Source organism: Antrostomus carolinensis, unplaced genomic scaffold (genome assembly GCF_000700745.2).
Source record: "Antrostomus carolinensis isolate BGI_N321 unplaced genomic scaffold, ASM70074v2 scaffold4413, whole genome shotgun sequence".
Classification (NCBI taxonomy): Eukaryota; Metazoa; Chordata; class Aves; order Caprimulgiformes; family Caprimulgidae; genus Antrostomus; species Antrostomus carolinensis.
The window spans coordinates 22,121-36,096 of NW_010302996.1; the positions used below are offsets into that span (position 1 = coordinate 22,121).

At 42.7% G+C, this 13,976-nt stretch overlaps 1 protein-coding gene across 1 annotated transcript; it reads right to left on the reverse strand.

Annotated features, from left to right (window-relative positions):
* Nucleotides 1-3,287: 3,287 nt before the first annotated feature.
* On the reverse strand, nt 3,288-12,581 carry MRS2 (magnesium transporter MRS2). The gene is made up of 9 exons (XM_010163940.1): nt 12,545-12,581; nt 11,803-11,915; nt 11,194-11,367; nt 10,338-10,468; nt 9,570-9,686; nt 6,577-6,729; nt 5,324-5,441; nt 4,417-4,530; nt 3,288-3,401 (listed from the first exon to the last, which is right to left on the reverse strand). Exons 1-9 carry the CDS (start codon nt 12,579-12,581, stop codon nt 3,288-3,290), a joined length of 1,071 nt encoding a protein of 356 aa, XP_010162242.1.
* Nucleotides 12,582-13,976: the final 1,395 nt, after the last annotated feature.

The window sequence follows — 13,976 nt, forward strand, 5'->3', positions numbered from 1 at the left end:
GGGGAGGCCACTCTAATACCTCCCCAGAGCCTTCTCCAGGCTGAACAGCCCCAACTCTCTCAGCCTGTGCAGCAGCATCACTTAACCTGGAACAAGCAAGCTGGTCTGAAAACATTTTAGAGGCTGAAATGAGTGGAAAGTTTGATTTTTTTGGTAGTAATATTTGGCTGTACAAGGAACGTTCATCGGTCACCTGCTTTACTGGTCAGATTTGAGTATTTTGTTAACAAAACCAGGAAATAACAGCACATAACTTACAATCCCTTGTGTACTGCGATACCGACAGGGATTCTACGCTATCAAAAGCTGCCGTCAAATCAGTAAGCGTGGAGTAGGGGCAGCTGTAGGGCAGCCAGAAAGGCGGGTGCCAATCCCAAGGCCCGCCTCTCTCTCCAGCAAGGCTCGAGGGCTTTGCAAAGCATCTCTATCCAGTCAACTAGAGCTTTTTTTGCATGTTATTTAGTTGTATTTACATTTGTGAAAGCAGTTTCTAAAATTCAGCCCTTCACCCTTTGAGCTAGTTTTGCCTTTATATATATATATATATATATATTTGCCTTTATATGATTACAATGTCAGCCCATGCCCTTGTTTTGTCACGCAAACATTAATAGCTTAATTAATTTTTGTTAAGTCCTTGTTTTGAGCATGTACCTCTAGATATAACATCCTTGGGGTGCAGAACAGCTGGGCTCTCCCAGGGAGAAAAGCACAAGCAAGGTGGATTCGGGTTTAGGAAACGCTTTTGCTTTCATCCTCGTGGCTCACATTAGCCTGACACCCTCTCTTTGTGTTTTCATGTAAAACTCCATGGCCGTGGTAACTTCAAATTGTTAGCAGCTTTTATTATTAACAGTATTGTCTTCAACTAATTAACACTAATTCTGTATGATGAGTGTGCATCAATATCTATTAAACAATTTGAGCAGCAAGATGTCATGCTATTATTCCCAACGCTAATCCAGACATACGTATTTCCTCTCTCCTGCCTCCTTCCCAGTGAGCAGTATTTTTATTTTCAATAACACAAGTCGGTGGAATAGCACAGAATTCTGAAGGTCGTGCTCCAAGATGCACATCTCAATTTACCTTAAGGAATTATCTCTCTCAGGGAGGTTGTTTTAAAAATAACTTTAAATAAATAAATAAATAAATAAATAAGGCAAGGTGAACATTAGCTTGATGTGTAACGTGTTCTGACATTGATTTTTGGGGACTTTATTTGATCAAATAGCAGAACACTTAAAAAAAAAAAAAAAAAAGAAAAAAGGGGGTAAAACTCCAAACTTTATGAAAGAAGTAACTGGGTGGAACTGGGAGCACAGTACTTAGCTTACAAATCTGAACTGTCGTGTGAAGCAAAACGAGCAGTGTCATTTAAAAGGGCAGAATACAAAGTTTGCCTTTTTAAATGAAAATTGATGAAACCAGTATGTTCTGTAGCAATTCCATTCTGAACATAGAGCCTCCCCTGGCTTTTGGGTTTTTTCTATATAAGATCTGAAGAATAATCTTACCGAGTTAACAATGCACTTTGGTTACTTGAACTGCAAGAAAACCATTAACCATTTGTGTGTGTCTGTGGAGAGAGAGGCAGTCTTGTACAAAGCGTCTTTCGGTGCGTTTATTGTGCTGTCAGTCAGTTGTGTACAGGAAAAGGAGTCAGTGCAGTGCCAGAGCTGGGAAATCTGAGGTGGCAGCTTCCCAAACAGCCGTGCAGACACATTTCAGTCCTGGCCTCCTGCAACTACAACTTGGGTGAAAACATCAGCGTCCGTCTCCCTTCAGCGCGGGGCTTTCTCGGGGGTGAACAGCCCAAGGTATGTGAGCCACTGTTTCTTCCATTCCATTCTCACTTCAGAGGGGTTTTGGTTTGGTTTTTTTTTACATCCCTACCTGCTAAGCAAAAAGGCTGCAAACAATTCAGCTAAAAAACTCAAAACCATTACAAACCTCATCAATTTTCTCACCTTCTCACACCTTTTATATCTGTAGTTGAAGTCACGTACAGAGCAAGAACAACTGTTGGAAAATAACTATGTGCAATTGCTTTTAGTCAAACCAGAATCACAGGCCTGCATCATTTTATTGCCATTTACCTGTTACCTTTTCCGTTCCCCTTTTTATTTCCATTTACCTGTTACCTTTTCCATTCCCCTTTTTATTTCCATTCACCTGTTACCTTTTCCATTCCCCTTTTTATTTCCATTTACCTGTTGCCTTTTCCCTTTCCCTTTTTATTTCCATTTACTTGTTAGTCCTGAGTATAAACATTCACAGCTACAGCTACTGTCTTTTCAGCCTCTGCTAGTACAGGGGTGGCACCTAAGGAGCTACTCACTCTATGTTAGAGAAGTTAAACAAACAAAAACCAGCCAGTTGGTGGCTGGGTGTAGAAGGGTTTCACGCCTCCTCTGCAGACTGAGAGAAACCAGTGGGGGACTACAGCCTCAGAGGTAAATCCTGAGAAAAAACACAAATAGTGGGCATAAGAATTTAACTCCTTCCTTCAGTCTATCACAGGACAGCAGGCTCCCACACCGTTTAATCACCCGGCTAGTTCCTGTGGTGCGGGGCTAGTCCCTGCTTTGTCTTCTTTTCCTGGAGAGAAAAGAGAGAAAACTGCAGAGGTTTGGTGCCTAAGTGAATTGCTCAGGAATATCCAAGGTAAGCAGCTGCATTTCAAAGCTCATTTAGAAGAAGGGAAACTTATTTCTGGTGACTGCCAAGTTAGAGGTGATGCTTCACAAGAGATGCAGGAAAAAAATTTTTGCTCTGGAAAATCTCTTCTCTGCAATTAAATATCTCCTTTAAAAATATCCATTACAAAGACCACTTTTGGGGTGGCTTTTTCTTTGATATTTGAAGTCAGATTCCTGAATCTACAGCTCAGAACCAGAATTATTGATGAATAATGCTGACTGCTTTCATCCTTTAAGCTGAAAATACTGTTCTCTTTAAGAAAGGCCATCATTATTTGAGAGAGAAACACTTGAACTGAAAATGCCCCAAAATAAGTACACTTCTGTGATACAGAAAACTAATGGGACATACGTGGGGTGGAGGTGACACTACTGTGGAAACCACGTCACTGTCTTCCCTGGTGTTTCTTTCCTTTTGTGTATGAGCATTTAAATCTCACTATAGGTTTTTGGCACAAAATATATATTGAATTAGCAGGTTTAGAAATTCTTGCAGTTTTCAATGAGGAACAAGAAATGCAAGGAAAGTGTCCAAAGTCCACCCTGTAACAACAGAAAAAGTCTCTTCCTTCATTCCTCCTGTTCCTACTGGTTTGTTAAGGTGCTTCTGCTCAGCCCAAATGTTTCTGCTTTGAGGCTGCTGCTCTTCAGCTCCACTCTCCCAGCTGCCGGTTGGGATTTTTTCAGAACTGCAGGAACCTAGGCAAGATACAAACCAGCCTGTGATGACAGGAGGCAGCAGAAGGAACTAAAGCTTGAGAGGAATATTTCCCCCCCCCGGCCCCGCTATTTTTTCCTCATTTTCAGAACATTGGCTTCTCCCTCCCTCATCCCTTTCAGGACATTTCTCCAAGCCAGAGCTGGGTTTGAGGATAATCCAGATGGTTGTAGCCAGAGTCAACAATCCATCTTGGTGGCAAGGGAAGAAGGGAGCTTATCTGGGTCTCCCCTTATTTTTTGTCACTTGTAGCAACTTTAATGTTTGAATCCAGCGAGATTTCCCCGTTACAAATACGAGAGAACAGCGGCAGACAGTCCAGTCCTGGCAGGACAGGGTAGGGACAGGGAAGATGACCCATACACAACCTTGCTGATTTGAAGATGGTCTCCTTGGTACAGCAGGGCTCCATGATGCCATCAGCATCAATGGCCAGGAGGGCTGGTGTGCACGTCAGGAGCTTTACAGACTTAAGTTTGGGAGGCTGGACATCACAACTGTGGGATCAGTCTCCAGGGAGATGCTGCAGCTACTATCTGTCCTCATCATCCTTTTATCTTTACCTTCTCTTTTGTGAGACAGGGATTACAAATGCAGTTAGCATATGGGTGGGAGGAGAAGGGCGGCATCCGTTACATCCCTCACTAGGAACAGGCAGCTGAGAAGGCAAAATTGGGGCAGCTTCTACCACCAGCCTCAGCATCCCATGGGCTGCCAGGTGAAGGTGAACACAGCCTGGCTCCACAACAGCCTGCAGCTTCACTTCTGGCAAGAGTCACCAGTATCTTAGGGCTCAAGTGTACCTTTGGGGCTTCCCACCTCATTCAACCCAGCTAAGGAGAACCTTCTCCTTTGTCAAGTCAAGGAGCAGACACTGAGCTAATCCCCCCACACACACACACTCTGTGGCTCACCCCTCCACAAGAGCTCATCTCCTGCTTTAGAAATGAACTGTAGAGGCAGAGAGACCCCAGCAGAGACCCCGGCCGTACGTACGTGAGGAGGTAGCGGGGGCTCGAGGTGCCGCCCCAGGAAGGAGAGCAAACGCCGCCATATCAGACCACTTCCCAGAAACATAATCCCTGTCACCAGCCAAAAGATTCTGGGGTCCTACAGAGAGAAAGAATGTTCCCATTAGTCATGTAACTCTCTCTACAGAAAAGGGATTATCCAAAAAAATAACCTCTCAGTCCTTACCGCCTCCTTTATGGGAGGGAAGTGGTCAACTCTCCCATCGACAGCCAAGCCCTACCTTGGGAAAAGGGCAGTTTCACTGCAAAGTATTTTATTTAGGAATCACCCTGGTCTATTCTGTTACTGCCCCATGCAGTTTTCCTTCCTAAAAAAAAGTTTTGAAATTCAGTCCTTTTATTTAATGTTTTTTGGAATGGAAGAAGTCTTTTTGTTGGTGTTTTGGGGTTTTTGTTTGTTTGTTTGTTTAAAACTAGCACATAGAATTGTAAATTTGTACGCCTCAGGCTGTACCCCCACCAGTCTGGGTATAACCATGTAATTGGGAGTAGAATATTTCCTCTGGTGGGCTGGAAATGCCCTGGCTGCTTACCAGATATCCTTGTAGCTAGAAGATAAAACTGGTCCTTTCAGAAGAATCATATATATATAGATATAGATATAGATATACTGCTTTATACTTAGTCCTTATCCAACCATAATTTTGTCTTCCTGTTTCTTTTCCATGGATGCTGCACAGGAAAAAGGCTGCAGTACTGTGCAGTGAGCCCGACAGGCATTTGCTTACAGGAATCACTGGACTAAGTTATGTCCACACGCTAATTTAAATCTGGAGCTTTACCTAGGGACAGAATGTTGTGCTGAATACCAAATGCACTACCAGCAGGGCTGATGTTTTATGTCGCTGGTAAAAGCAGCACTCGTTCCTTACCTCTTCAAGAGATGACTCCAAATTCATACCAAACGCAACTCCTATGAGTCCAAAGAGAGAGAGAGAGAAAGTCCCCATGGTCAGCTGCAAATTCAGTCTCATCATCACGTTACGGTGGCTAAAGAAGGGGAGAAACATCTGTGAGGGGAACCCAAAAATTGATCTGCTGCCTAAATTATCAAATTCCACACAGTATGCACTAAAACCAGTTAATGAAAGAGAGGAAGTCACGCTGGAATTAGCCAACCCAGTGATAAAACTCGTGAAAATACAGTATAAAGAGGCTGTGGTTTGGAAATTGCTGCATGAGGATACCTCTAAGGCAGCAGGTTTGGCTTAACCATCAGCAGGCTTTCCAGCATCGCATCACTCACTTCTTAGAGGTGCAGATACACAGAGTAACAGTAACTTGCCATGGAAATGTGTGTTCTCTCACCACTAACTGGCTGGAATTTGTACATCTGTATTCACAAGCAACACAAATTTACTGTTACCTTGCGAACGAATACACTTACAAAGCAGCAGAGCTGGGAAATGCTGCAGGCTGAAAACCTGCACTTGTGTTTTGAAGAATTCCATATTCAGAGTCTTCCCCAAAAGGATTTCTGTAGTTTCCTGATGCAGCATCCACCTATTGCTTGTACAGGTAAAGCAGTAAACAGAGAACTACTCTCTCCTCCCAGTAAAGAGGAGAAGGAGCATTAAGCACTGATCTCAAGAGTGGCATGTGCTTGCCAAGTAAGAAAGCTGACTAGTAGTGAAACCTGTATCGTGCAGGGAGAGAAAATACTCGCTCCCAAAGTTATTAATTCTTGTATCACTCTATCGAATGATACTGCAACTTGTACTGACCCCTCAGCAGCCTGGCCAGATTCCTAAATAATTCCGTTTTGCTGATTTAAAAGCAAACTTTCTTCGAGTAGAATTTTATTTGGCCCTAAATTTGCAGACATTTCCTTTAGTGAGCAGCTCCCCAGAAGGATCTTGGAGAAGCTTGGTTTCTCCTGCTAGTGAAAAGTGATGCCTTGCTAGAGGATTTTACACACACTAATTAAGGTGTCTTGTGGCTTTGTTTTATCCAGTTCACTGGTAAGAAAAGTGCAACACAGCTCCTTGTGCTGTGACTGCAAATCCATTCAGAGCCTGATGCAGGTGGAATTCTCCAACTTCCCTTGTAGGCAGTGATTTGAGGAAGCCCAGGCAGCATCAGAAGCTGCTCAGCTGCTGGCAGTCCGCCAGGGAGGGCAGCTCACCTGTCCAGGTTGATAAAGATGATGCTTTCCGAGTCATCGATCAGTACACGGAGTTCACGAGCTTCATTTGCAAGATCCTCTGCTTGTCTGTAGTAGTTCTCCAGCAGCAGCTCCATTTCCTCGGCGTGGTCAATCCCAGATGAACTCTCCTCGCTGTGAGCAACAAGTTTGTATTTTTCTGGTTAGCTACACGTTGTATAAAAGTGTATTATTAATTATGTGTTAGGATAAGGCACATGAGAGTTGTGGGAGCAGCCAGCTAGAGTGCTGTTAGACACTAGATGTCAAAATCCAGTCTTTTCAGTGAGGAGCTTCCATCAATACCAACAGCTTAAATTAAAGGTGTATTTTTTATCTCTCTCAGCTGATCAGCATAGGCAGTCAATTATTTTGAGTAGAGCAGTTGGCACTTGATGTGCTCAGGACACGCACAACCCCACAAATCTTGCTGTTTGAGACATTAAAAAGTTATATAAATGTTATGTTATTTATAATTTTTCTATTACTATGAATGTTTATATTATTCTAAAGTTATTATATAAAAGTGCTGACATTTTTGAAAGGAGATGAGACTAGTGGTGGCAGCTGAGAACGGTGCAGCCAAAGCCTCCCAAGAATAAAACATAACCAGAAGTCAACACACAGACAGTTACACAGCGAAGGAGATGATTTAGGTGTGTATTAAAATCGTTTAGTTGTGAAGTTGTTTCAGCTCTACACAGCGATCACTGCAAAATGTTTTGGGAGCAGGAAGCAGCCTAAGAAGCAGCAGATGTCAAATGGAAGATGCTGCTGCTCTCCTGAGTGAAGTCTGAGAAACTTTCACCTTCACGGCCCGACCGCTGAGCAGCAGCCCTCTCTGGAACAGGTATGAATGTTTCTGGTGGGGTACTGGGTTGTTCACTGTGTAGATGAGCTGAGGCACCTCAGATCCACAAAAGCTTGAAAACTAGCAGCCAAGCCAAGAAGATTCTTTATCGTTTTTCCTTTTGTGGTACAGCCTGTTTTCTCTAGAGCGATGAAACTTTTTAAAGAGTCTCCTCCTGGCATTACTGACTGATAAAGGAACCTCTCTGAAATGGGTTTTCCAAGAAAGTTAGTGCTAAGTGTTAAGAATGGACCCATGTGAGCTCCCTGGGGACCTCTAACTGAGCCCCTAGTTTCTCTCTTATGGGGCAGAAACTTTTGAGAAGGATTTTGCAGTCCTTCAGACCTTGAGGTGTTTATTGCATGCAGACTGGAAAGCCTTAGAGCACTATCTGTTACGGACTGAGCAACAGGTCCTATTTGATCTTTACTTCAGCTCCTCTGGATATACAAAGGGAAACAACAGGCATAAGGACCTGAAAATAACTGCCAACTGATTTGCTTTCATTAATTAGTCTCCATCTGTCTCATGAGTCTGCCATCCCTTCACACAAAGATACAAACTCTGTCTCGTCTTGTCTTTCTGGGCTCAGTTCACCATTCCTGCTGTAAATGATCTCTGATGGCACCTCACTGGGTTCCTTCACAGCTTCTTGAGTTCATCAAATATCCAAATGTCACCTGCATCAATCAATCCTGGGGCCAAAGGAGCTGTACACACACTGCCAGCCTTCCTGCAAACTGCTGTCATGGCCAGCGCTTCCTGCCTCACCACATCCTGTACCACGACAACCTCCCACCACCTCTATCACACCTCCCCTTGTGCAGTGGTGTCTGAAAGAATCAGAGAATCCCAGACTGGTTTGGGTTGAAAGGGACCTTAAAGATCATCCAGTTCCAGCCCCCCTGCCATCAGCAGGGACACCTTCCACTAGACCAGGTTGCTCAAAGCCTCATCCAACCTGGCCTTCAACACATCCCTTGAAAGAAGGGATGACTTCAGGTTCCTCCTGACACAGGAGCATAAGGTGACCTTGGGATCTATCTTTCCTAGGTGTTCCCTGCACACAGTCTACCCTGAGGTAAGGAGAGAGTCACCAGCAGCTTGTATGAAGTCCAAAGGAAGGCTGTGAGCAAAACTAGGACTAAGACCAGCTGCTGGCTCAGGAGCAGCCTGGAATTCAGAGCCCTGCCAATGGATGGATTAGAAATGCACATCACATCCCACTTCTGGAATACTGAGTTTCTGCTGCACGTTTAGACCAAGGATAAGAAACCATCTCCTGATTTCAAACCCCTGCTACTGTGTGAACAGGAGTAACACCCACACGCAACGTGCTTAGGCAACAGTATTGTTCAGCAACTTCACAAAGGACCCTGAAAGGTATCTTTTCATTATCTGCTTAAACATAAAACATGTCTGTGTGACCAAGATTTAAATACAGTTCAGCCCAAAACACATCGGGATCTGATAAACATTATCTTTTTGGTTTAATTTTGGGTTTGTTTTTTTTAAAGCAAGTGATCCTGCTGCTGCCACGTGTGGTCCGTCACTAGAATCTGAGAGTGCAATAGGACCAGTTCTGCGTGTACATTTTTTCCTGAAATGCTGCTCTTCAGGCGCAGAACAAAATTGCTCCAGGGCCTCTTTCCTTCATGCTCTTGTCGGTGAGCAAAAACCTAGAAGCAAGGTGTTCAAAACTCTTCTAACAAAGGAACTGTGGTGTCTGACCTATTCAAGACAAGCTTCAAAATCTGCCTTGTTGTTGTTGTTGTTGGGGTTTTTTTGGTGAAACTGAAGAAAATTCTCCCAGGAAGTATTAATTTGTATTGAAAAATAACATTTTCATTTTCTCCTCCTGCCATCCTGCTCCCATCCCTTTACCTACCACGCCAAAAACTCTTTGAAACTGCGTAATGTGACCAGCGCTCATGGAGTCCCTCTTCCAAATGACAAATGCACTAGTTTATAAAGCAGCAAGCATTAGGGCTTTGAAAAATCAGAAAGTATTTTTCTTTCTGCTTTTTGGCAAGGAACAGCCAGTTTTAGTGTTCAAGTTCTCCTTAAACAAAACACGCTTTTAAAAAAAAAAAAAAAAGTCTTGTGGTTTCAAGGTAATACATACAATACTTGTGGATCAGTCCATTTAGACAGACAGAGCTCTTCTATTAATTCTTCTTCATCTAAGATCTCCAGAATTGTTTCTTTGAAAACTTTAAGATCTGTTTCCAGTTCTGACAAGCTGAAGAAAGAACAGGCAAAAGGTCAAGCAATCCCCACTTGGCACCAGTGCACAAAGGTCATCTCTAGGGGAGTTTGCCAGCCAGCACCCTCACCAGCTGGGAGTGGCCAGAGAAGATTTCCTCGCGGGGTTCTAAGAGCTCCTTCAAAAAAATTCTCCACAGGCCACGCACTCAGCGGTGGCAGTGACCTGCTGGGGACCAGCGAGCTACGGACACACACTCACAGGGATCCAGATGTGTTTTCTGGATATATTGGTTAAGTCAGAAAAAACCCAAGCTCTCTGTGAGCACGTTGGGAGCGGGTATTTGCACTGCCTGAGGCACCAAGGTACTGGTACCAGTAACCTCAAAGCATCGATCCATCTTGGTTTACATTATGGGGAACGTTTTCATGATGTTATTTTGTTCTCTAATTGTTTCATTCTATTAGGTGCCATTTAAGAAGCTTGACTGTATTTCTGACAACTTCCCTTGTTCTGTTTCCCCCATATCACGAGGTATTTCATATACCAGTGTTTACATTTACAAGGAAGATGCAGAACCCAGCATTACAGTAGGAAATTCATATTAGATACTATTTTTCTAACATTTAATTGCACATCATTTTCTACGGTCATCTTCTAGTCTCTTCACGGCTTACTCTTATTTACCTCTTGCCATTTTGCAGGAGAATGTGTAGTTTACTCCTATCCACAGACAAAAGCTTGGGGTCCACTAGAGCTTCCAGTGTCTCAAGGATCTGAGGCTGCAAAGTGTTAAGTCTCCCCTGCAGTTTGCTGATCTAGATAACAACATGATCCTTCATAAGAATTAAAGCAATCCCTTCAGAATGACTTGGGCAGCTAACTGACTCCTGTCTCTGACCACAGAATTCCCAGTAACAGGCAGTTTAACACAGTCTGCTCTCCAGTGCCCGGGAAGTACTTGCCATAGGAATGAATAGCACTTAGGAGATAAAAGCCAGCGCAAAATACAGTATTTTATAGAAGTGATTTGCACTGAACTCAAACCCAGTGACAACCACACCAATAAGGCTGATAAAGCTCAAACTCTCTTTGTCTAGAAATGTCACATTGGCATTAGCAAGCACAGATTTATCAGGGTAGCTAGAAATTGTTATCTGCCTCCTGCCCAAGAGGCCAAGAAACCTCAGCGCTTCTGCGTGAGTTTAATTTCAGATACAGTGTGTCTCTAGAAAGGGACTCTGGCTTGGTTTTGAATTGTCCAAATGATGGTGAAGCCATCGCATCCTTACATCAATCTTTCCAATAAGGAACTTCCCAATTAGCACTTTCTTAGGAAGGGAATGGAAACGCACATACACACAGAACTGTGAAAATTAAAACCAACAAAAGCCACAATCACAAAAGAGCTCCTGCAGCAAGTGCAGAACACATATACAAATGGGAATGTATAAATATAAATGCAAGAAGAAAAATCACACTGTCCTTTCTATGCGGCAACAACTTCAAAAGCAACAGCTTCAATGAAAACAAGATAGCTCACCCGGTACTGCAGGATTGCTTCTATGGCTCGGAATTCAAAGGGCAGGGAATATGTAACGAGTTGACCTTCCCCAGCCAGCTGAGATGTTAGTTCACTGAAGAGCCAGTGTTCCAGATTTAAATTACGATAATCTAGTATCAGAAGAAACTCTGGTGTTATGACAGCCTTCAGGAACTGAAAGAGACAGTACATGTAGGAGTCTGAGAAAAAAAACCTCTCAGAGGATTTCAGTCTTCTCTGAAGTGCATTTGATAATTTAGGCTGTGATAAAGCTACTCTTCAAACGTCTTTTGAGGCAGGAAAACCAGAACCAGCGCATTCCTCGTGGTTCAGACACAGCTCCACGCTCACGGTGGCACGACTGAGAAGAGGCTTCTCATGAGCCTTTACTTCTACAGCAGCGTTAATAATGTTTCTCCTATGTTTGAACTAGAAAAATGATTATTAAGAGGTACTGTTGGTAAACCCGTAGTGCTAGAGCTCCAGAGCCACACTTACTGCCGCACTGCAGGGCACAGACACTCGGCATTAGAAGAACCGCGCAAGGAAATGCACGTGCAAGGCTAAGATATGGTTCAAGTTTCCACCCAGCTACAGGGAAACCGTTACCTCCATTCTTATGATGATCCTGTTGTTCCTCGTTGTAATGCTCATGAGGTGTTGAAATCTCAGATCTCGAGCTTGAAGACCCAACTCCTGGTACAATTCGGTTTTCTTTTTTTCTATCATAAAAATATGTTTAGATTTAAGACATTTAGGGAACGAGCACGCATGTTCTGAAATGACATTTTCATCTGTTGCTCAGTGGTGCAAAAGGAAAAAAAGCTGGGCTATCTTTCAAACAGTTCTCCTCCCACTGATTCCTCAATGTAATTTATTTTTTACAAAGTTTAGAAGACTGTATCTTGAGTGGAAAGAGAAAAAATTCTAGATATAAGTGAAAAAGTTGGGCATGACAATTAATTTCATGTCAGAAATCAAGTGACTGGTGCGAGGAAGCACATGAAATCCTACGGGAAGGAAAATACAAGGCAGGGAAAGTAGCATGCCAGTTAAAAAGGGAAAAAGACAAAGTAAAAATGACCTTCCTGCGAGGTATATGTTATTTTCAAAATATTACTTAAAAGATAGAAAAATTGCAAAGAGAAAGATGCTGCAAAGACCAATAGAAGAGGAAACGCTGCAATATCCCAAATAAACACAGTGGAGTATCCCAAATAAACACAGTGGAGTATCCCAAATAAACACAGTGGAGTATCCCAAATATCATTTTCTACCCCATGTAGATTCCCAACTGGGCTTTTCTGCATCGGGCAAGTTAAAAACAAACAAAACTACAATGAAAACTCACCAAAATAGGTCGCATTTCCCTCTTTGTCAAGCTTCATCTAAAGGAATGGAAAACAAAATAGTTTTTGCAAAGATCTACTATAAAACAAGAAAAAAAAAAAGTCTAAAATTGTTTGCTCTTGCCTAAAAATCAAATGGAAAATACGTTATGAAGAAAAAGCAACTTTTTATGCCCTCTCCTCACACTTCATCCCAATTAAAAAAAATGATTGCACCAAATTGCCATACATTTCACCGCGTTTGTACACGCAACAAACAAAACCAGGGTGATCTGCGTGATGATGATGTTCCCACACGAACCTCGGGAAGGTGATTCACAGAAGACCAGACTTGTTTTGGCACAAAAGGCCATCTCACATTTTGGATTACAAATTGTGCTCTTTCCTCTGGAGCAATGTGAAAAACGTACAGGTAAAATTTAAAAAGACTCCCGTGAATTGAGGAGTCAGGCCTTGTGTCCGGGTCAAGTACTGCACTGACACGCTGTTCAGCTAGGATCTCAATCCTTCTCGCTGCAGCACTTCTCATTCATTCTGAACATTCATCCAACACTTGGACCTCCCAGTGAAACTGTTTTACTGGGAAAAATTGCAAGATGTGGAGTCCCCTTCCCTGGTGGGATTGAACAGACGGGCAGACGAGGTGCTCAGGGACATGGGTTAGAGGTGGAGTTGGCAGTGTTGGGTTTGTGGTTGGACTCGATGATCTTAAAGGTCTTTTCCAACCACTGTGATTCTGTGATTGTATAATTAGAGAGTTTGCTGGTTTGCTCATAAACCATCTAACTTAATTCCATGTTACTGGCTTTAAAACTAACTTTCCATGAAGAAAACAGACCTGAGCAGACATCCCAATACTGCTGCAATGGGTGTTACGTGGCCACGAGGACCAAGCTGCAAGAATGACTGCTTGATATTCTCAACACAGAGGCCTCAGCTTCCCTTACATGCACTAATAAACTCAACCACGCAGCCTGCACAGGGCTGTCAGATTCTTTTTTAAAAAGAAAACATAGAGAGCTGCTTTTTTTTTCTCCCCCAAATCCTGTATTTGCTTAGAATTACAGCTACCACCACACAGGAAAAATTTATTTTATTTTTTTAGAATTACAGCTACCACCACACAGGAAAAATTTATTTTATTTTTTTAGAATTACAGCTACCACCACACAGGAATTTTTTAATTTTTTTTTTTAATAATTACAGCTGCCACGACACAGGAATAATATTTTTAAAAGGAATTATGAAGTCTCAACAAGCTGAACAGGAAACCTCCTGACTGCTTGCAGAGTTGACCCGCCTTCACAATTAAAACAAGCCAACTTTCAGCAGATGCTTTATCATAGAAGAACATCTTGATGAATGCTGCACACCATGTCCTTCAGGTCAGAATACCTTAAACCTTTTTTTAATCATGTAGAAGATGTATTACAG

What these genes read in the sequence shown, in the direction of transcription:
- MRS2 (XM_010163940.1), bottom strand. Translation starts at nt 12,581, where the DNA reads ATGAAGCTTGACAAAGAGGGAAATGCGACCTATTTTG. An exon ending in GGATCATCATAAGAATGGAG is followed by an intron (nt 11,368 to 11,802) that starts GTAACGGTTTCC and finishes TGTCTCTTTCAG; the next exon opens with TTCCTGAAGGCTGTCATAAC. An exon ending in AGCCCCCGCTACCTCCTCAC is followed by an intron (nt 3,402 to 4,416) that starts GTACGTACGGCC and finishes TATCTTGCCTAG; the next exon opens with GTTCCTGCAGTTCTGAAAAA.